Below are 22,508 nucleotides of genomic sequence, written 5' to 3'. Positions count from 1 at the left end.
TCGGGAAAATTTGTTCATTGCAGAGACCTACCTCCCTATTTATGCAATCTCACAAAAACTTGTTTTATGAGTTGTAAAATGATAATTTGAAAATATTATATAGAATTAGTCTACATATGATGTTTAATATTTGAATGGGGTATCAGAGGATTGTATATTTTATTGAAGAAAAAAACAACAACAAAAATAGTGCCGAATAATTCTTGGTTGGTAAATATTTGCGAAGTTTTTTTTTTATATAGGAAGCTGCATCTATAATATCAATTTGTTTTTGCAATTACACTATACAGCGACAAACGAAAAAGAAGAACACAAATACCATACACTTTTCAACCCTGTGTTTGTTTAAGTTTTTCCAATAATTTGAGATAAGTATGTGGAATTGAAATGATTTCGTTTGTACAGGTGGATTTGCACGAGGCGAACAAGAAGCTTCAAGCTGGCGCTACGAAAGCTGGCGCCGACTTTAATCAGGAACGAAAACAATTGGATGAACAAAAGCGACAAGTAGAAGAGCAGAGGAAGCAACTAGAAGATCGTATCAAAGCCATAGATCAGAAGAGTAGAAGCGTAGAAGAAAAGGAGAAGGCACTTCAAAATCTTGACCAAGACCTTAAAAAGCGTAAAGCAAGAATGGACCAATTGGAACAACAATTGCAAAGGGTGAGCTGTATTTTAAGTAAATAAGCAGATTTAAAATTTTTCCGTACAATAATATTCTCGTTTTATTTACATTCTATGCATAATTCTTTTATCTATTTTCATATATACAGAGCGGTGGGTCCCCGGACAAAAGAGTAGCGGAATTACAGAAAATGCTTGAGAAAGCTGAGAAAGATTTGGAGAAATCAAAGGAAGATTCTGGACGTAGTGCCACCGAAATGGAAAGGTTGTTACAGCTAGTTCAGATGTCCCAAGAAGAGCAAAATTCCAAAGAGAAGCAGATAAGGGAACTGCAAGAGTGAGTACATACTTAGAAGATCTAATAGACATTCGATAAAGTACAGAAAATTCCATACGCTGATAATACATGAAATTCATTTGTTCCAGAGCACTAAGAGTCGCACAAGCAAAAGCAAAACAAGCTGCAAGTGCACAGCAACAAGAGGTCAGTACTTTAACACATCGTGAGATTCAATTTATAAATTACCACTCGTAATTTTCAATTCGTTACAATATATATCTGCTGTAAACATACCGATTGGTAGAAGAAAATTGAAAATAACGTGCGAAATGAACGATTTTCTAATGCCGTAACTAACACAGTATTTTTTCTTATATTTACATGCTGTCGTGGATAACACATACACTAAACGTATATCGACGCATGAATGTGATTTTTCATTATTACAAATTTAATTCACCTGCTGCTTCAACCGCTAAACATATCTTCTATATTTTCTATCCAAATGTTTATTCGCCTGTTTATTTTTGGATGATTTAAACTTGGGCAATCAATTTATTTTATTTAATTAAATCAAATACTATTTTATATTAAAACACAAGGCGGGACCCGCTGGTTTCTTAAAAAGTTTCTTCTAAGGCCGATTTTTGTTGGAGATGCCTTCTCCGTTCTATTTAGTACAATTTTCTTAAAAGATAATGACGTTATAATCTTATTGAGTAACTTAAACTTAATAATAAATAAATAAAATATACGAAGCAAATATTTTAAGAAAAGTTACGACCATTGTTAAAATATTAATAATGATGATAATAATAATAATAATTATATCAATATACCTATAAAATGAAAACCATTTAAAAAATACCAAAAAAAAAAAAAAAAGAAGAGAAACTGTTAATATGTCTTATAGAAATATAAATCTACAATGGCACAAGTTTAAAGCCATCCGGAACAAAAAAAACTTTCGTTACGTTGTCAATATATTTTATTTTCTGCTATTGCTCTTTTATTTGTTGTTCGTGTGTTCTGTGTGAAACACAATATGGGTGCAAAGCACGAATATTAATTGTGATAAACTTCTTTGCAAGTCGTCGATTCATTACACAAACCAAGAGGACACAACGTACTGGAAGCAGGATATTGATGAGAAAAATCATCGAATAATGGAATTAGAGAGTGAAGTGATGGAATTGGAAAATTTCTTAAAAGATCACTCGGACACCAACGGCATAGAAGAATTAAGACTTCAGATTGAGCACAGAAATTGTCGTATAGAAGAGTTAGAAGAAACTATTACTGAATTCGAAGATTTCCTGAAGCACAATCCGGATGTTAAAGACCTTCATGATTTGAAAACGGATTTGGATGCGAAGAATAGGAAGATACAGGAACTCGAAAATCGTATTCAAAAAAACGATGACAAAGACTTGAGAATAAATAAAGCCAGAATAATGGAACTGGAAGAAACGGTAACACATTTAGAAGACTATGTAAAACAACATAATGTCGACGTTTTAAAACAAAAACTAAAAGACCGAGAAGATAGAATAGAACAATTACAATTGACTATTAACTCTCTAGAAAAACAGCTTCTGTGTTCGGAAGAACGAAATGACAATGGTGTGGCTTACAAAAAGCAATTTGAAGCCAGAGATAATAAGATAACAGAATTGGAAAGTGAAATGCAAGCAAAAGTTGAAAGCCAACTGGATGAAAAGAAGTCGCTGTTTCCGGAGGGTTCTAATGTGTGTCATAAATGTGACGGTTTTTTGAAAATGGAGCGACGAGTGAGAGAAATGGAAAGCCTGATATCTTCGAAGGACGATAATATACAGGAATACGAGGATGAAATAGCACAGTGGCAAGACAAACTTTCTAGGCTTCAGAAACAAATGGTTGAACTTGAAAAAGAACTTGGTGAGTACGAAGCTGAAGACATTGGAGTGCTGAAAGAGGAAATAAAAGTGCGAGACGAAAGAATTGGGCAATTGGAAGATGAGATTGATTCTTTAGAGCGAGCTTTCGCTGAGCAAATGGAACTGGAGCAGATCGAAGAATTAGTCAACGTTGTTAGGCAGAGAGAAGAAAATGAAAAAGAACTGAACAGTCTCATAAAGACAAAAGAAGACAAGATTGAGGAACTAACCACAGCACTTCGAGAAAGCATTGTCATCGCCAGTGACGGGGAGAGGAAGCTGAAGCAGGAAGAACAACAGAAACGCAATTGCGTACAACGAGTGAGTTATGAAAAATAATTTAATCGCACAAATTTATATAACAATTTTCTACTTTACAAGTTGATTCGTAATTTTATGTTGCGTCTATTTATACTTTATAGATTGAAAAACTTGAGCAGAGGATCGCATCACTTCAGACATCATTTGCCGTAAAATGTCCTACTTGTAAGCCACTTCTGTCCAGGTTGCAGAAATCGGAAAAGATACTATGTAGTCTGACAAAAGAAAGGACGACGCAACTAGAAGAGCTACACAATATGAAGTGAGAATCGAAAAATAATATACCAATCTTACAACACTAGAACAAAGTTATTCTTTATCCAATATTCTATTGTATATTGCTATCCTTTAAAAGAAATCCTTCAAGTCACTACGTGTTTTTGGCATATTAATTTCAGACGAGAAGCACTGGAAGCTGCGGTCTCAGAAAAAGATGCTCACTTGGCTCTGCTCGAATTGTCTGGTATAAAAACAGAAAAGCAAGCGGAACAGGTAGACAAACTAAAAGCAGACAGAACAAGATTGTTGGAAAAACTGAAAGAAGAGGTAAAAAAAAAAGCGATTAGCAACACGAATTTCCACGTTTCAGTGGCGGACTGAACGAAACCACCAATTTTCCTCACCAACGAAAATTGTAATAATATAGTCCTGATTTGTTTGTGTATCAGATTATTCAAATATTTTTCAGAACGAACGGAGCATAGCGCTATCGATTGAATCGTCCAGTCCAGAGACGACGCCTTTCCTCACAGATATTCTTGATCCATCGGACAGTGACGACGATAGTCAAAATGAAGCAGAAAATATTGTAGGAAATTTACAAGCGACATCGAATGGAAATGCAAATAATCACAGGTATATATTAGCACGTAATTGAATTTAAATAACGTCAAGGTGTTTGGGTATTCAATTTATGTCGCATTCCAGAATCGAGGTAGAGCAGGCTCAGGCAAAGACTACTCTTAAATGACATATAACAGATAAGTACCACCCGCGTACTGTTCCTCTAACGTTCCTTTGATGTTGTCATGTGCACAGTTCTAGAACAATCTAGCGTAGAAACTTTTACTTCTATGTGTCATCATGCAATATTATCATCATAAACATCTACATCTACATCTACATCTACATCTGCATTCTTCACCTCATGAATCACATCACCGCCAGCCATCTTCATCTCCATATCATCACGGACGAGTACCCAAGAAACTGACGGATTTAAACAAATTGAAATAATATAAATTCGTAGCACGTTAATATTAAATTTTTAATGAGACGCACTGTAACTTGAAACATTTAAGATACACAATAGTGTCACACATGTGCTGAGTGTTGATCGAAAAAAAAGATAAGAACAAAAGAACAGAATTAACTGCCAGAACCTATCCGTGACAATGAAGATATTAAAATCACGTGTCAATGTTATATTACAGTAAAACACTGTTAAATAACAAAACATAAAAGACTATAACGTCACGTCAATGTAAGCACGTTATAAAAATTATTAAGAGACAATTAACCAGTATAAACTGTCATCGATAACGAGTGATACGCCTCTTTGCAAGTCTCATCCAGCATACGCTGAATTTTTTTTTTTGTACCTACATTATGATTTTTTATAATTTTTTAATTAACTCAAAGAAATACGACCTCAGGCAAAATAATAATACTTCGAGCCCATTGATGGAAATATTATTATTGTTATTCATTACGCCCTGCATAAATCAGTATTGATTACTTCAAAGAAGTAGATATATATTTTTTTTTAACTTTCTACAGTTAAAAACAGCATAAAAGCCATTGTTTTGATCTAGTCATGAAACCAATATTATAGTGTAAGAGATCCCTGTTCTCGAGGGTCGTGCTTTGCACCAAATGCACAAATTAGTTCTTAATGCAAATAGTATTTGATTAATATAAATTTTTTTATTTGTTATCTGTAATGAGAAAGAAAAAAAATATTAACGTCAAGCCAATTATATGCGCAACATATAATAAAAAATCCATTGTATTATACTTCATAGGTCAATAAGATCTATACCAATTATTAAGAATGTTAGCTTCTTCCTTCAGAATTAATTTAGATAATAATAATCCTGATAGTTAATTGATGTTATAAATTAAGAAGGAATGATTCAGTACTCACTTACAGGCAACTCTTCTAACTCGAACGACCTCAGTATGCTTGTCAGGTTACATTTGTTTCCTACTTGAAAGTTTGTATTCCAATATTTAAGAATTAAATACTATTTGGCGGACTTTCAGCAATCAAGATCTACTAAAATAATTACACTCACTTTTTTTTTATCATAAAATGATCATAGTTACTCTTAACTCAAAACTATTTATTATCCTGAGAAAAATTCTCAGTTAGCTTCTCTGTAATGGCAAAATTCAGTTATGTTTGGTTCTTGATATTCAATTGCCATTTTTATACTTGTTTTTATTTTTTTATGCTCGTAAGTAATTGTTTAGGGCTATGTTAACATTGTAATGTTGGTTTGGATGTATTGAGACGAAAAGAATTCAATACATAGAATAAATGACGTTTGAGTACATAATTTGTTTGACAAAGTGAATAAATTCTTCTTAATTTAAGCCGTCTGTTACCAAAAATCACCTGCAATCAGCGTGATATCAATCAGCTCATTTTACTTTAGCAGATGCAGAATGAGGAAAAAAATTTTATTTTTAAAAAGCCAGTTGACATTTTTTTTTTGGTTTTCTTATCTTGGGTCCAAAAGTCCTTCAACATTATGTAATATTACGACTTAAATATGTACCCTAAATACGATATAAGCAATATTCTTTAATTATTATGGAGCACCGCAAGAAAGATTTGAAGTTGAACAAGCAGAAAAAAAATAAAATTGAAATATAAAGTAGACTAAATAATAAGGAGGAAACAAGAAGAATTGAAATCGGACGAAGGTGCTGAATCGTTTTAAGATGACAATAATAACTGTTCGTATGCATCTGACAAACCTATTAAATGCTCGGGTAATAAAGAAACGAACGAGCGTTGAAGAAGTAATCAACTATCGCCAAGTGAAAATTATCAATGATCATAACAAAATGGTGAAGACAAAGGTATGAGAATTTTTCTCCAAAGTGTAACAAACCATTTGATAAAACAAGTTATTCCGTTATACTGCATAATGTCGCAGAACTTGATTTAAAGATTTCAGAAAAACAGAGAAATTACCCGAGGCGCTAAACTGTTGTAAATAATTTTTCTGTCCCAAAATATTTCAATGCCTACAAAGATCTCGTAAATCTTTGCGACTACTACTACAATCTTGGAAATCCTATTCCAAACATTTAGCTTAGTAAAGGCAATTATAATCAATTATGTTAACGGATATAAATTTTACGTAGTAAAAGTACAGACGCAACATAAATTGAAATATCATATAAAAAGAGCAATTATGTGCGCTATAGTAGTTATCTATATGAGATCACATGCAAAAGATTACATCAGTTGTGTCACTCGGTCAAAAGAATTATTATAGAGATGAAGATTGAAATGTTATTAGAAAAATTACAGACAGTTTAAGTCATGTTACAGTTAGAATATATGTGAAACAAAAGTTGTTTTCTCTTCACCTAATGACTATCTTTTCCATGCTCACACAATATACACAATTTACCACAAACAGATGAAAATATGAGATTTTAAAATTTTGATAGCTAAAGTTGTGAAAGCAACGTGTTCACTCTACGTGTAATTGCCAAACATGTGTTATATGTAAATTTGATGCATACAATGAGAAATGAAACGAAACTTTGAAGAAAACTATTCATCATACTAGCAGTATTTATAATAATGAATTATAACTGCACTCATTGACAAGCAGAATTTTGTGTAAGCAATGTAAATGTTGGTAGATGAATTTCAGTTGATAAAAATGTTGTGATTTGCATTAATATATCATACTACAATATATCGTTGATGGCATATTCTTAATCGTTTGATAAAATCGAATATGTGCTTTGCAAATCGCGGTCCATTCAAACCGAATACCGTTTCAAACATACTCACCGATAAAAAATGTAAAAGCATTGTTTCATATATTTGAGTCGAAATCTTCATTGATTTTTTTTATCAGCGAACTAGTCGAGTAATTGTAGGTGAAGACTTGGGTGCAGCCAAGAACTCCCTTGTTGATTGTATTCATTAATTTCTATTGAATGTTGTTAAAACGGCAAGCAATATGTGTTCGATATATTTATCTCCTACAATGAAATTCCTTAGTTTTCAGAGGATCAATCTTGCTACGATCCAATTTGAGATTATGCCACAAACTTTATTTGTCAGCTACAGGTTTATGGGGATTTACCGTATTATAATCTTGCCTTGATTGTCACGTCAGTATACAAATATATATCTAATATACGTATAATGTCTAATATACGTATATATAGCTATAGCCAGAAAAGGAAAGAAAAAAAAGTTGGGAAAAATGTAAATCATAAGCTATTATACGCGTAAAAAGGATATTAAACATTTATTATAGTAAGACGTTGTATAAAATTTAGTCTATGTGCCATCATATCAAGCCTATACCTATATCATCATGTTACATCATAATTAAACAGTAATAAAATTTATCATTAAATATTCTATACGCTAATGTATCTATAATTAATTAAGCATGACTGTTGATCATGTGTTCATTACATTCTGCCTTTTGATCATTTAATATAAAGAAAATATGTACCTAAAAAATAATACAAATAACAAGAAGAATACTTAGAGTTTTTAAATTGATTTTGTCAAACTGAAAACAAAAAAAAAAAAGACTAACAAAAAAACGAAACTTTTGAGGTACCAATTTCAAATGATTATACCTATACTCAAGGAAATTCTATGATCTGCTTTAATAAGCAGCAAGAGTTTGCCTCGGATTGAGTCTAAAAATTTGCATTGAAACGAATAGGCAAGTAAGTCCATATAACAAAAAAGAGTAAAGAATATTGCTTTACGCAACAGAAATGGTAGCGAAGAAGAATCATTAATGGTCATACTAGTGGATTAAAGTGCATCTAATCTATACCATCTTCTTATCCTTGAACATTGAACTGGAGTGCATTAAAGTGAAAAATCTTATTTATTGTCACAATTTGATTAGAACTTCTTGTTGATGACATTATTGTAATTAAATAATGACAAGTGAAATTTTTTATATTCATTCAACATATAAAAACTTCTATACTAATATATAATGAAGTAATTTGTTTATCACTGCTCTTTACGAATTTTTTAACTTTAGATTCTCAAAACTTGAGAAAATGCAAAATAACAGAATTCAATCGATTAGTCAAAGATTCTTTCCAAATTCGTAATAAATTTCTATTATTTACTTACTTCCTTTCATATAAATATACTAGCATTTGAGTAAATTAAGTGAAACGCAATACAATTTGACTCATGTATATACTTAAAAAGTAATTATACTATTATACGATATTTAAGGGAATTAAATCTTTAAAAAATGTGAAGCAAACATAAAATTGTTGCAACTGCCATGCTGTGTGCCATTAACGAGTCATGTTTATTGTAATTTGCATTTTCATCTACCTATTATTCAACCTCCATACACTGTTTAATAAAACAATTCATTCTTTGCACCATTCATTGTTGTATAAGGATATAAATCAATGCTACAAGAAACATTCTTGATGATTCAACGAATTGTCTCGGCAGACTAAAATTTCATCACTAGTTAAAATATGATGTAAAATCAATTATCTACCTGTTTGTAAATGAAATGATTCTTATCTCTCAGTTTTCAAATTATTGTTCGCAAGCCGTGAAATCATAGCAGTCCGAATAAGGATTTCCAAATCAAAACTCTTCCTCATGCCGATTCTTTATCAAATTCATGTAATTATGAAGTACCGCGTGATTCTTTATAAATTAACCATTACCTTCTGGAGTCTGGGTCAACTCGTTGAAAGTATTTGTGAATTTGAAATCTGCAAATTTTTGTGAGTTCTAGATATTAATGGTTGATGTATAAAAAGGGACCTGTATTAGCGATATACTGATTCAAACATACGTATACAGCGAACTTCATTTCGACAATTCTATATGTGTATACCATCACAATTATATTTTCACTTTACTAGAACACTCGACATTAGTCTGACACGTATGATAAAGAATACGATTGTGGTGGTTCTACTAAATCTGATAAGTATTCTGCGCACGAAATTCTCCGACATGGTTCCTATAAGCGTCATATGACCAAGTCAGAGGATTTTACAACGTGTTACAGAATCACATATGATAGTTGAATCTGATGTATGAAAAGAAAAAACGAAAACGCTATGATCATAATTCCAAGCACAATGAAGTAGGGCCTGGCACAATAAATTAATAATTGGCTGCCGCATTTATAGACCTGTTAGAATTTAATAGAAACTAATAATGAACATATTGTCCATCATGGATGAAGTCCTTTATAGTATAATGAAAATCTTATTTCTCGATGTACCTCTGTATTAACGGGCCAATGTAAACCAATAAACCATCACGATATATATATATATATATATATAATGCATACAAGGTTCAAAAAAGAGAAAACGATCACATTACCTGTTTACTTTTCAAATCAAAGATTGACATGATTGTAGTTTCGTAAGATCAAATTATGGTAAACTATTATCGTGAAACGGATTTGCTTGACCTTGTCGAAATACTTGCACACTAGCTGTTACATAGAATTGTTTGGGCAACAACAAAAGTGCCATTCCTCATTTTTTCTGCATGAGGTCGATTACTTTCACGCTACATATCTTGAAGAGAGTGTTATTTTGAAACTTGATTAAACGTGTATAGTTGTTACTTGATTCAAAAGATAAAAGAGATTAATTATCCTACCACAAAGTACGATACCTAAGCTCGTCGGTGGCAGAAACACTCTTAGTCTACAACGTTGTTGATAAAGTAAAATGATATAAAAAAAAATCTTAGCAATTATTACACACACACACACACACACACATATATACATATATATATGTATGTGTTTAAAAAGTATAAACACGCAATGCGATATGTGGTTTGTAGCGTAATGCAATTTGTGGCGATCTAATTGTAAGTTTCGAACACTTTTGAGTGAGAAATAGACACATACTTTGCTGTAAGTAATAAAAAGAGTAATTATATGGACAAAATAATGTTAATACATTTATTTATCACCAATCCACTTTAATTTGAAAGTAACGACCATGCATTTGCAGACATACGTTCAAATGTTTTTAACATACTTTTGTCTCACAAGTGTCAATGGACATACCAGTTCTCCATACAATCGGTACGACTGACGCTGCTTCTGCTTGCACATGAAAAAAATAACATGTCTAAACAGACACCTCTTTCAAAATCCAAGCAATCTCTCGTCGACAGACAATCCAATTTTACATCATCTCTAAAAGACTTCGGCATTGATGACGATGAAGGTAAGTTTAGTAATTATGCCTCACAATAACAGATTGATTTAAAAAAAAATATCGAAAGATGTCTTGTATTTGTAATTGTAAATGTCAAGGCGTGAAAATAAAAGTTTATTTGTGTATATAATCGGTGGTGTTGATGGAATACAATATAATTTTACAATGGTACCTAACGACATTGCAGATTTAATCGAGTCGAAGAAATCATCTATGCTTAGTACCTCATCGCATCAGAAAATGAAAGAGACTAAACTTCGTCTACTAACATCAGCCAAAATAGAGAATCATACAAAAATATTTGCTTCAATGTGTCCTGATGAAATTTTGGACCACGTCAATGATTATCACACCAGAGAATATTACACAACTCTTATGCTAGGCGACGTTTCAGGTACGTACTGAAAATATTTCGTTAATTATGAATTATTTATAATTGCTTTGTTAGATAATGTGAATTTCTATCTAATTCCATGTTCCAATGTAACATGAAAGCAACGTTTCAGGTTTCACTGAACTTACGGAAAAGTATACAAGAACTGGTCAAGGTGGTCCTTCTAAATTGACGGAAATACTCAACAGTTATATCGGTGCAATGGTTCAGGAAATCCTATCGCACAAAGGAGACGTGCTCAAGTTTTCTGGAGATGCGTTCATTGTAATGTGGAAGATTCATGACGATATGGTGATGCAGGATGTAGCAGTAGAAGCAATGCAGACTGCGTGCATTATTCAAAAGCATTTTGGCTCTTTCGATACAGACGTTGGCGTTGTTTTAAAAGGTTTATGCAATTGTTTGTCAATCTGTCTTCGATTCTTTGCACTTTTGTTTCCTGCATTACACAATCTGAGATATAAACTACCAACTAATCACACAATTCCGTTATTTTCTGCAGTAAAACTGGCAATAGCATCTGGAAAAATATGCTTCACATCGATCGGAGATCCTGAAACTATGTCTCACTACATCATCACCGGGAATCCAGTCTGGGAAGTCAAAGCAGCTGAGGGAATGTGCCGGTAAATAACAAATAGTTGATAAACAATCATCGGTGATTCGGCTATAAACGTTTTATATATATATAAATTATATTATATTATTTATATATATATAAAATAAAAGACGAAATTAAATATTCAAATTCTATTCTTCTTCCCACTTTGTATCTAATAGTCTAAGAGTCTAGCTCAAAATTCCAAGCGACTATACTTCATGAACAATTACAGCGGTGGGGATATAATTGTTGCGCCAAGCAGCTGGCAATGGGCTAATCCGAATGATTACGTGTATGAGGCCATGCCTGATGGTGTTCATACTTTATTACTGGCGACGACAATTATGTGGGATCCAGACGTAGACAGATACTCGAAGATAGGTTGTATAATTACACTAAGCATTGTATTTGACTTTACATTAATCTTATTATACAATAAAGTCCGTGTTGGTTTTTCACAGAAATTGAATCGGAGCATGATATGAGTACTTTGGAGGATCAAAATGTAACATTGTTCAACAGTTGTACCACGGACAGAGTTCCGGAACCTGAGGCTGCTCCGGTACTTCTGAATCTAACAGGAGATACGTTGGACGATTATCGACGGTGGCAAGTGGATTATAGCCGTATGTTTAAGAAAATATAAGAAAAGTCTCGTTTGAAATTGTTGAGTATTTGTGAAGAGGTTTATTTGTTGCATGATGACCTCATGTGGAAAGTGTTTAACAGTAACCAGTAATATCTTTTGCAGTTAGGCCAAAGGTGAACAAAGTGGCAAAAGCTCGTATGAAGAACGCTTTGAGATGCTACATGATAAGGCCGATAGTTCACGCAGTTGAGATGGACGAACCTATAGAGTATCTGACTGAGATGCGTCAGGTAGTTATTTTGTTCATAAATATAATAACAGATGTCGGTCAGAAAAAATTGATCCGTTTGGTTGATACTGCGTATAAAATCGTTTGCGGGTAAGCAACATTCCTTTGATATTTTGAACCACCTAATTATGCCGCAATCAACTATTATAGAAGCTATTACTTTTTCAGAATTGTAGATGGCATGCAAGGCTGCGTGAATAAAACTTCACTATTTGATAAGGATCTTATGTTCCTGTGTATATTTGGTCTTCGTGGTGACAAACATGAGTTAGAATCTCAAATCGGCTTACGTTGCGCTTCAAAAATTCACGCAACATTGTCTGTACGAAAGAATTTCGGATCCGTTGCAGTCGGAGTGACGACTGGTATGACTTATTGTGGTGTCGTTGGACACATATTGAGAAGAGAATACACTGTTATTGGTATGGCTGTCAATAAAGCGGCAAGATTGATGTGCGCGTACCCTAATCGTGTAAGTCAAAACGGAGTTCAGTGATTCGACCGATCTCCATTGGGCAAAACATTCATCGGTTTCAATATCTGTAATATTACAGGTTGTCTGTGATCGAGAAAGTTTTCTTCGTTCTCGTTTAGAAGCAAGGCATTTCATTTTACAGGAGCCAAAGTATTTGAAAGGAATAAGCAACGTTGGACCAATTTATGAATTTGTTGAACAATTGGTGTAAGTTATTCTACAGAGTGTAGAAGGGAGTCTTTCATAGTTATCTATACTAACAACATAAAACATCAATTATGAGAAATGATTCCAATCCACAGACCAGAAGATCAAGAGTCACGCGAAAACATGTACCCTATTCTAGGCAGGGAGGAGGAATTGAATACTTTCAGACGAATGTTGCTAAATGTAATAAACTTTCACAAAATTAAAAAAGATCAGCCTGATGCAGAATTGAGACATAACGCTCTGGTTATAAGGTTTGAAATCATTGCACTGCAAAATTATATGTCGTAGATATGTGTATCTTCTCATGAAAATATTGACTAATTGCAAAATATGTACCTTCACTTCAACTACACAGCAGTCTAGTATTAGCACGTTTTTTTAGGGGCGAACCGAGATCTGGAAAGACTAGATTACTGGATGAGATGATTCACCACATTCCACCCACAATACCGTGCAATCATATATCCCTTATTCAAAATGATTACAAGGTATTGTCAGTTCAACGATGTTGTGTATATGTTTTTAAGAAAATTTTATCAAGCAGTCATAACATGATGTTGCGTATCTATACACATTCCAGTCTCCTTATACATTGGTTTGTCTCATTCTCTCGATTCCTCTTGGATTTACCGCATCTTCGACACCTCAAGAGCGTGAAGATAAGATCATTACTAATATGGGAAAAATATATTTTCCACACCTACTGTGTTCGTTGAATGAAGTGTTCAACGTCAATTTTGATATTAGCAATAAATACAGAGAACTGCCAGACAGTGAAAAACGAGAAATAATGGAAAAGCTCCTTGGCAAACTTATGAGTCACACATTTACTCGACAATGGGTGATTCTGATCGACGATGCTGAATATTGTGACAGCGAAACAGCTTCTCTTCTACCGATAATAATGAAAACGGATTTTATATTCTTTGTCATGGCGTTTGGACACAAAGTGTCATCGGAATTTTCAGTACCATATGAAGTTTCAAAAAAAGCAGAGGTATGAGCACATCGTTAATTCGTTCAACTAGTACACCATTAAACTATGATATTCAGGTCATAGATTTGCTGGGATTAGACAAATGGTATCACGCAGGGCTTGCGTGCCAAATACTAGGAGTCAGAGCGATTTCCGCAGAATTAGAAAAGTAAGCTAAGAAAGAGAAGATGTGATTTCAGAACTAAATGTAAAGTCAATTTGTGAATGCTGGGGATGAAACAGTGAGACAATAATGTTTTCAAATATGCCAATATTATCATTGTAGAGTGATTCAAGAAAAGAGTTCTGGTAATCCCGGTTGGATAGAAAGTTATTTGGTATGCCTTGTGCAATCGGGTGATTTGCTGAAACAAGACATAAATAAAAACCAACTTTGCCATCTCGGACTTGTATGTCCTCCTGAAGAAATGGTGTGCAGGTGAAACGAACGGTCTATACCAGTATTAGTATCGCTGAGTTCAACCTTTTTTATTCAACTCAGGTTGACATCGGAAAATCGGACTAGCTTGCATAGTACCGAACCAAAAAAGGCAGACGGGTGGCCCATGTATCAATCCAGCTATAGGGTAAATTAATGAGTTACATTGTGCCATTACGGTGTGTCATTTTTCAAAGAATGTTATCGAACCAATTATAATTCATAGGAAAGTGCGGTAAATTTGATAGATAGAAAACTATCAGATGTAGCAGCTTCAATCGAAAATGTGACACTGATGCCAAATATTACAATATGCATAACTTCACCAACATTTTCTATCGATGATAATGATCTTGAATTAAAAATGGATGGTATATACAATTTATAGTTATAAATGAAATCTTATATTGCAGCAATTCTTGAATAAATGTCATTCAGCATCTGGGTAAGAATAGGATTGCAAACAACAAACTTATACGCATGTTATAAATATCTGGAATAACACCGCATAAAGTGTAATTTCGTTAATAATAATCAATACATTCTTTTAGTTGTGATATTAAAAATGTTCGATGCATTGTCCCCGCTTGATCAGCTACTGCTCAAAACGGCTGCTGTACTCGGAGAAACATTCAACAGATACATGCTCACTAATCTTTTGGAAAGTACAACTGAAAGAGAATTCGCATTGGGTAAATATTTTGTGCAATTAACAAATCAAATTAGAGATCCCAAATGTTTCGGATGAATATCTTTAAAAATGTTTGACAATTTTCAGCTATTAAGAGATTGTACGAGTTAAAAATACTAGCCTGCGCAATGGGAGATTTTAAGCGAAATTCAGGCGCCATGGTCCATCTAAGAAAATTTAGGAAGATTAATATGAGTTCGGAAATTCGCTGCGCTTGTACCGGCATTGTTATTACAGGTATATGATAAACAAAAATGTAATACATTTATACATGCTGTAACCAACTTTATAAAACCCAGTTTACTGTTTCAATTGAATGCAGAAGCTTGTGCTGATTTGCCAAAATATGCTTCGTGCGGCCTTATACGCTTCAAGATATCTATGTTCAGAGACACAATGTACAGGTATGTTCGTACTATGTACTTGAATATTCGCATCGTAAATCTGCAAACCATATTTCGTAGCGCCACCGAGGGAAAAAAATTTCACTGATCATCTCTTGATGTAAATCATTTCAATTATCACAGGCTACTGACGGAGAATCATAAGGTGGAAATTCATGACAAAGCTTTGAAATATCTTCAACAGAGGACAAGGCGGTGTAAGGCATGCGGTGGTGGACATTTTGCAAAGCTTTTGGGTATGAGATATGAAGAAGATCAACGTGAAAAGAAAAGTCGTGATGAAACTATGAGTTACCTACAACACCTGACTGATTTTCCAGTTGAGAAACAGGCAGAGAATCCTGAAATAAGTAATAGCATGCATCTTTAACATAAATTTTGTAAACTTTCATACGGCGCTACAATGTGAGGGAAGTCAATTGTTCCAATCAATTTTCAACCATGACAAATTTTGAACCCTCTTGTAGAAGCTCTCTTTGCATTGCTTACTAAAGTTTACAAACTGTGTTAGGTTCAAGCACAGAAAATATAGCCGAGGACCATATTGGTTGCCTCGCAGCTTTCAAGCCTGTTAAGAAAAGCCCCACTCGCACATTCTCTAATTTAGACTTCTCTGAGTGTTCATGCAATTCGATACTTGTTACCATGTACACACAAGTCGTGGATCATTGTCATAGCATAGGTAAGCGCTGCAAATACGTTCAATGGGTACGTTGTGCAGAATCAAAAAGCCAAATGACAACGCTTACATTTGTAGGGCGCAAAGATAAAATGTTGATTGCGATATTGGAATTTGTTGAGGTGTCACTGTCTTCATGCAATATTCCACAGGCAAGAAAATTACTGCATGATGGGGAATTAATTTTAGAACAAGTGAGAACGATGCAACTACAACTTGAAGTTCACTGATATTCTAGACTCAACAATATTTACAACATTTATTTCTTTACTACAAACTGTTAATTCATACTGTTACAGATGAAAGGGTTGAGTGAGGACGAGGCTATAACTATACCATATTTGACAGGAAAAATTCAAACTCTTTATGGAAGGTGTTGTCTTGAATCTGGGCAACCTAAACTCGCTCAAGATTATTTATACGAGGCTGTAAGAAGCCTGGGGCATAAATATCCAAGGAGTATATTTGCCAATAAATTCAAAGCTATGCTTTCTCTTCAATATCAAAAACTGATGCTCAGATTTTTACGCAGTTGTACTGTCGGTGTTGCAAATGAATATGCCGCTGACTTTAGCGATCAACTGGCTAATTGCTTCGCGCAAATGTTTATATTATTCAGGGTAATTTCCCATATTTAACTATGAAAAATAAAATATTTCGCAATTCTAAGAGATCATCCTGTTTATCAGACAAATCAATGGTGGCATCATAGTCATTTGGCTGCCATATGGGGTCTAAATGCAGCACTCGAAGCAAATCAAGATTTCTTTGTGCTCTGTACTGCATACGCGCACATGATCATAGTAGCACATCACTTCAATCACAAGTAGGTACAAATAAGTACCATAGCATTTCAGTCAATGTTTTTAAAAGCACAACACTGATGATAATTTTATCCAAAATGCAGAAGTATAATACCGGATTTGGAAAATTATGCATTAATCATGTGCTGCCGTAAAGAAGATGCCGTCGAATTGCAGGAGTTAAAAGCTGTCGCCGAATTGTATTATGTAATTTTCCGTTCACGTTGGATGAGAGGGGAGATAGACAAAGCACTGAATATTGGTTTTACTACCATGAAAATCTGCCACACTATTCACGCTATGCGGTTAAAGCTTTCTCTGTTACCTACACTGATTCATATATTACTTCTGAAATGTCAATATAGCGATGTTGTTTCTATGCTGAATGAAATGGGTGAATCTTACTGCAATATAATTTACCACATGAGTACGCTTGCATCTATAGCTTAATTTTTAACAGCATTTTTATTATTTTCAATAAAACAGAAACATTAGCGAACGAAGATGCAGATAAGGCAGGTAGAACTTGGTATTACGCTCTTTGCGTGGATTTTCAACTGGAATTCGGGCTCTCTGTTATTTCATTTCGCAAGTGCGAACAATATTATCTAGAGGCTGGTAGCACAATTATGTCATTTCGAGATCCTAGCGCTGAAAAACGATATTTCACCAATATGTGGCTATGGTGAGGATGGAGTGATATTAGAACTAGAAGTAATCTGACTCCATTTTTATAATTTGCTGGCTTATTACAGGTGTGTCAGAAATGATGATTGGGAGGCCGCAACGGTTTGGGGAAGCAAGATTCCACCCATAGCTTTCGATCATAATACAGATGCGACTACAGATTCGTTAACGGCACTGAAAAAACTTGAAGGGCTTCTTATATTATATGGTGAGAATTATACATCAGATTGTAAAACTAATCCCAATTCAAAATTAAGTGAACGACCATGCCTTTCTCCGACGTAAATACAATGCCTGAATGATTTGCAAATGAAAAGTTGACAGACTGACAATGGTTGTAATACCATTCAGAGAGGAACCCTCCTAAATAATTTATCACGTTCTATTCTTTCCTTGTTACAGTTCATAGAATGGATACTAAAAATGCAAAGGCCAATATAGTGACACATAAGGAAATTCGCTCACTGTTGAAACTAATACATACAGCAGTCCAGTCAAAAAGTATTGCAGCACCGAGGTGAACATGATATTTTATTGGAAATACAGCAAAAAACGAATTTTACAAATCAGTAAATTTGACATGTTTCATCGCTTTCGTTCAAACGTGTAATAATTCTTGCAAAGGTACATGCTGTTACGGGCATATTATAAAATGATCCGAAACCGAACTGGAGCAGGAATGAAATTGGTGCAAAAGTCGCAAAAACTTGCATTGGCGCAAACAAATAAAATGATTAATCAGTGGGCTATGCACTGTGCAAAGGTGTTGTCCAATTTATAATAGAATACCCGTCATGTACTTATTCTAGTACTAAGAATTACCAATCTAGGCTATCTCTGAAGGTATCCTGCTTCCAGGTATGGAATGGTGCTATGAACCCGATTCAACGCGACTTTTGGAAGGAGCACTGCACTCTAAATAGCGTTTTGGATTGGCACGAAGTTGATATGAATAGCTGCAAAGTCGTACCATTTTCACTACCATTACCAAAATATCCTCATTAGTTCGTAGTTACAATTAGTCTTAGATATCGCCTAAGATTTGTACCGTCAAAACAATGGCTGCATCTATTGGCAAGTATACTGGTCATCAATTGCACATGTCAGATTGCACTACAGTTGTATCAACAAACCGAGAATAATTACCTGGTCAGTATTGAATTTACCTGAATATGTATTTTGAAAATTTGCGATTGTGTTAGCACTCGTATGAAAATAGATTTTTCTATTTATTCTCATCGAAACCAGCAAAGATATTTGAATAAACCATAGACGTAGGAAAATAAACGGATCTCATCAATTGGTCTGATAGCTTCAATCATCAATGCAGTTATTTCTGCCTTTTTTCAAAAACTACCGAAACAAAACAGTAAAGAACAGTAGTAAACGATATTATTTCTACTAAACTTATAATTTCAAGGTAGAAGCACGAATAAATCGAATATAAAATTTGAAATAATTTAATATTAATGATACAAATTTATTTTACAAGTATGTGATTGTCATCGTTTGAATGGAAAATCTACTTGACTGTAATGCTAACTATTCGAATATCATCATATGGTTTGTCAGTTTTAGGGTTTGTTTTCACCTGGCTGATATTCTGAACTACTTCCATTCCTTTGATCACTCGGCCAAAAACTGTGTGTTTGTTATCAAGCCATGGCTAAGGACAAAAATAATTAAAAGTCAGAATCACAACAGTGGTTAAAAATTAGAAACTTATACAACAATCTTTTCAAAGGTGAATATGAATAATTACCGTAGGTGTAAGCGTGATGAAAAATTGACTTCCGTTTGTATTTGGCCCTGCATTTGCCATGCTCAATGTATATGGCCTGTCGTGTTTGAGATGAGGCCTGAATTCGTCTTCGAATTCCCCTCCCCATATGCTTTCTCCACCAGTACCAGTTCCCGTGGGATCTCCAGTTTGTATCATGAAGCCTTTAATAACCCTGTGAAATATGTGACCATTGTAATAATTATTCTTAGAATGCATACAAAAGTTTTCCACCGTTTTAGGCACATCTTTGCCAAAGAGGCTGATATGTATGTCTCCAAGAGCTGTGTGCAGAATCGCCACGTCATATATTTTCTGCATATTAGTGGCTTCTGTGGATGAGATAATGTCCTCTTTGGATGGTTTTTCATTGAAAACATCCCTGTCACACTCCTGGCTCTTTGTGTCTTCTGGTTCACGTCGCGTGAACATATAAAATCTATTTTTCTTGTGCGCTGTGCAAAACAATGTTGGATCTGGGCGATTCAACTCCATTGTCGGGTTTTCTGATGCCTCCATTTCAAACGTCACTGCAGCCGTAGTTTTCTTCGCTTTACCCTTAGGAGCACTTTATCATATATAATCAGTCCATAATAAATTAATTGACTTACGACAAGTAACTTAACGCAATAATTACAACGAAAATAGAAAATTCATATACCTGAAACAAAGCTAGTTGCATAGGCCTGAAGTTTTCAGGCTTACCCATGATTGTAACGCAGCGATTTGTATACAAATTCACCAACTTTACGCCAAGCATTGTACTGTACATGACCATATACCCTGATTCGTCAAATATTATGTTGCCCATATTTGCTTCCGTCTTGTCCAAGTCCCTCTCAACAGCCATTCTGCATAATGTGGTAGAAATTATGTTGAATGATTACGGGATAAGAAAAATAGACAATTACTGCCAGGGTGTATAGATACCTGTATAGTCAAATAATTGGATTGTGATGCATTTAAATAAATCATATAGTGACAAACCTGCGCCCAAATTCCATGTTAGGCAATTGTTGAGTAGTTTGTTGTAACTCAGTAAATCTTTGCAGAGTTTCGTCAAATACCCTGTATAGCTTTCCAGTCAAGAAATGAAACACTCTGACCTTCCTGTCTCCACTCAAACTGGCAAATTTCTTGCCGTCAGGAGAAACACTTAAGCCACACGGGTAAGTTTTATTTTTTGCAAACTCAAATAAATTTGTATCCAGCTTAGATTCAAATTTAACACATTTTGGAAATTTGTACTCAGTTTTAGGGCCTGTCCAATATTCTAAAATCCCTGCTTTATCTACAGATATACACGTCTCGAAAACTGGATTGTACTGAAAAGAGAGCGATCAATTTTCAGTATGCAGGCATAATCAACTAAATAGCACGAATCAGGTCTTGATTCATCGAAATTGAGTCGATAATACATGGAGGCAATTTCGATCCCTAAAAAGAGTCAGTCTTCAATAAATTTGAATCAAATATTCAAGTTTTTACCCTCATAATGACGACATTTTTTGTGTGTAACTTTTCGAAGACATGTAAAGGAGTATTTGTCCCTTGACCGTCATAAACATAGATCTTATTCGAATCTTGATCGGAAACTGCTAATGCAGATATCGCATCTCCAGGTGAATATATCCATTCAGAGCACTGTGGCACGTAGTCTAATTTCATCATGTTAATCATGTCTGAAAACAAAGATTCGATTACATTATATATTGATAGATTGAAATGCAAGCTTTTTGAACGTTTACACAGGTGGATTTGAAATCCATCGACTTATGTTAGATGTGTGATTTAAATGTGTACACTAATGTTGTTATGCAAAGTGCAAAGTCATAGTCTATTTAACGCAACTCATAATGACTTACCAAAGTTAACAACATCAAAGACCTTGATACTTTTGTCTAAACTGACTGTGCACATTAGCGCGCCATTACAGCTTGCTGCCATCGACTGAATGGCCATTAAATGTGCCCGGAAATGTTTAACGAACTCAATTAGTTCCTCCTGTTTTTTCCAAAACTTTACATGCCCGTCGCAACTGGCAGTGATCACGAAATTTGTTCTGAAATTTTGTACAGCAAAATAGAATTTGCAACTCAAATAAATGCAAGAATTTACTTTTGAAGTGAAAACACCAACAATAAAGTTGCTTGTGAGGATTAGGATATAAATTAGAGTTTTGTTAAGAAAACTCATATCAATTGATGTGTGTACTTACTTTGTGACCAAAACGTGGGTGATAACATCTCTATGCATATACGATTTCTCGTAACATTCACAGCTGGGTAAATTGTCGAGGTAAACTTGCTCGTACTCCAGAACTACGAACAATAATGAAGTAGTAGATATCAACAATGCTCAACAATTAAAACTTTAGATTATTGTAAATGTCACCCGCAGTCAACGTATAATTTAAATTGATAATTAAACTTAGTATTGAGAAGCTATAAGATTATGAAGTCCAAGGAATTGGCAGATTTTGAACATTTATACCTATCAGCGACGTCTAAAGAGAATTGAATATTTTTTAGGTTATGTTTACGATACCTTTACGTTTTTTCGGCTCGGCAGCCTCCGACGGCATCGGTCCCACCCATCCATCATCAGAATCACTATCGACGTGTTCTCTTTTAGACATGATTAGTATATTACGATCAAATGATTGCAATAGACGTTATTCAACTTGACGATTGATGTGTGCCGCTGTAACATTTGTTTGCGATCGATGTTCAGATCGCGATATTCGCCAACGTGAGGCAAAATAACACCGAGTTTGCGATTATTTTGCGTTGGTACGAATGCGAGTGCAGCAGATTGCAGCTAGGTTCGTGGTGCATTCTGCATCTTGTAGGTTTTGTGAAAATATGGCTACGCAGCCACGATCAT

The 22,508-nt window shown here is 34.4% G+C and overlaps 2 protein-coding genes and 1 pseudogene across 10 annotated transcripts in view; 2 read left to right on the top strand and 1 right to left on the bottom strand.

The window, feature by feature from the left end:
- Positions 1 to 4,208, top strand: part of LOC107219232 (trichohyalin) — a 68,131-nt gene extending 63,923 nt beyond the window's left edge. For 6 of the 8 annotated variants that reach the window (XM_046746398.1, XM_046746400.1, XM_046746401.1 and 3 more), the window contains 8 exons: positions 406 to 663; positions 774 to 961; positions 1,051 to 1,108; positions 1,996 to 3,144; positions 3,246 to 3,406; positions 3,543 to 3,690; positions 3,833 to 3,999; positions 4,072 to 4,208. In XM_046746398.1, coding sequence (XP_046602354.1) covers positions 406 to 663; positions 774 to 961; positions 1,051 to 1,108; positions 1,996 to 3,144; positions 3,246 to 3,406; positions 3,543 to 3,690; positions 3,833 to 3,999; positions 4,072 to 4,114 — 2,172 coding nt within the window. In that variant the 3' untranslated portion in view covers positions 4,115 to 4,208. Of the gene's footprint in view, positions 1 to 405; positions 664 to 773; positions 962 to 1,050; positions 1,109 to 1,506; positions 1,936 to 1,995; positions 3,145 to 3,245; positions 3,407 to 3,542; positions 3,691 to 3,832; positions 4,000 to 4,071 lie in introns of those variants that run through there. The other 2 variants (XM_046746404.1, XM_015657386.2) reach the window with 1 other exon arrangement.
- Positions 4,209 to 10,438: 6,230 nt separating this feature from the next.
- On the top strand, positions 10,439 to 19,514 carry LOC107219221 (annotated as a pseudogene).
- Positions 19,287 to 22,375, bottom strand: LOC107219239 (peptidylprolyl isomerase domain and WD repeat-containing protein 1). 2 transcript variants are annotated; one of them, XM_015657401.2, is made up of 8 exons: positions 22,170 to 22,375; positions 21,841 to 21,943; positions 21,488 to 21,684; positions 21,111 to 21,304; positions 20,610 to 20,947; positions 20,284 to 20,473; positions 19,605 to 20,180; positions 19,287 to 19,508 (listed from the first exon to the last, which is right to left on the bottom strand). In XM_015657401.2, the coding sequence occupies exons 1-8, from the start codon at positions 22,258 to 22,260 to the stop codon at positions 19,365 to 19,367; spliced, it is 1,833 nt and encodes a 610-aa protein (XP_015512887.1). In that variant the 5' UTR covers positions 22,261 to 22,375; the 3' UTR covers positions 19,287 to 19,364. The 2 variants fall into 2 exon arrangements, with proteins under 2 accessions (XP_015512887.1, XP_046602362.1); XM_046746406.1 differs by lacking the exon at positions 21,488 to 21,684.
- Positions 22,376 to 22,508: the final 133 nt, after the last annotated feature.

Source organism: Neodiprion lecontei, chromosome 1, assembly GCF_021901455.1.
Source record: "Neodiprion lecontei isolate iyNeoLeco1 chromosome 1, iyNeoLeco1.1, whole genome shotgun sequence".
Taxonomy (NCBI): Eukaryota; Metazoa; Arthropoda; class Insecta; order Hymenoptera; family Diprionidae; genus Neodiprion; species Neodiprion lecontei.
Note: the sequence above shows the minus strand (reverse complement) of the source record. Positions and strands in the feature narration are given on the sequence as shown.

Coding starts and splice junctions, on each gene's coding strand:
- LOC107219239 (XM_015657401.2), bottom strand. CDS start 22,260: ATGTCTAAAAGAGAACACGTCGATAGTGATTCTGATGATGGATGGGTG. Junction 20,948..21,110: donor AAAATGTCGTCATTATGAGG/GTAAAAACTTGA, acceptor CTCTCTTTTCAG/TACAATCCAGTTTTCGAGAC. Junction 20,474..20,609: donor AACATGGAATTTGGGCGCAG/GTTTGTCACTAT, acceptor CACATTATGCAG/AATGGCTGTTGAGAGGGACT.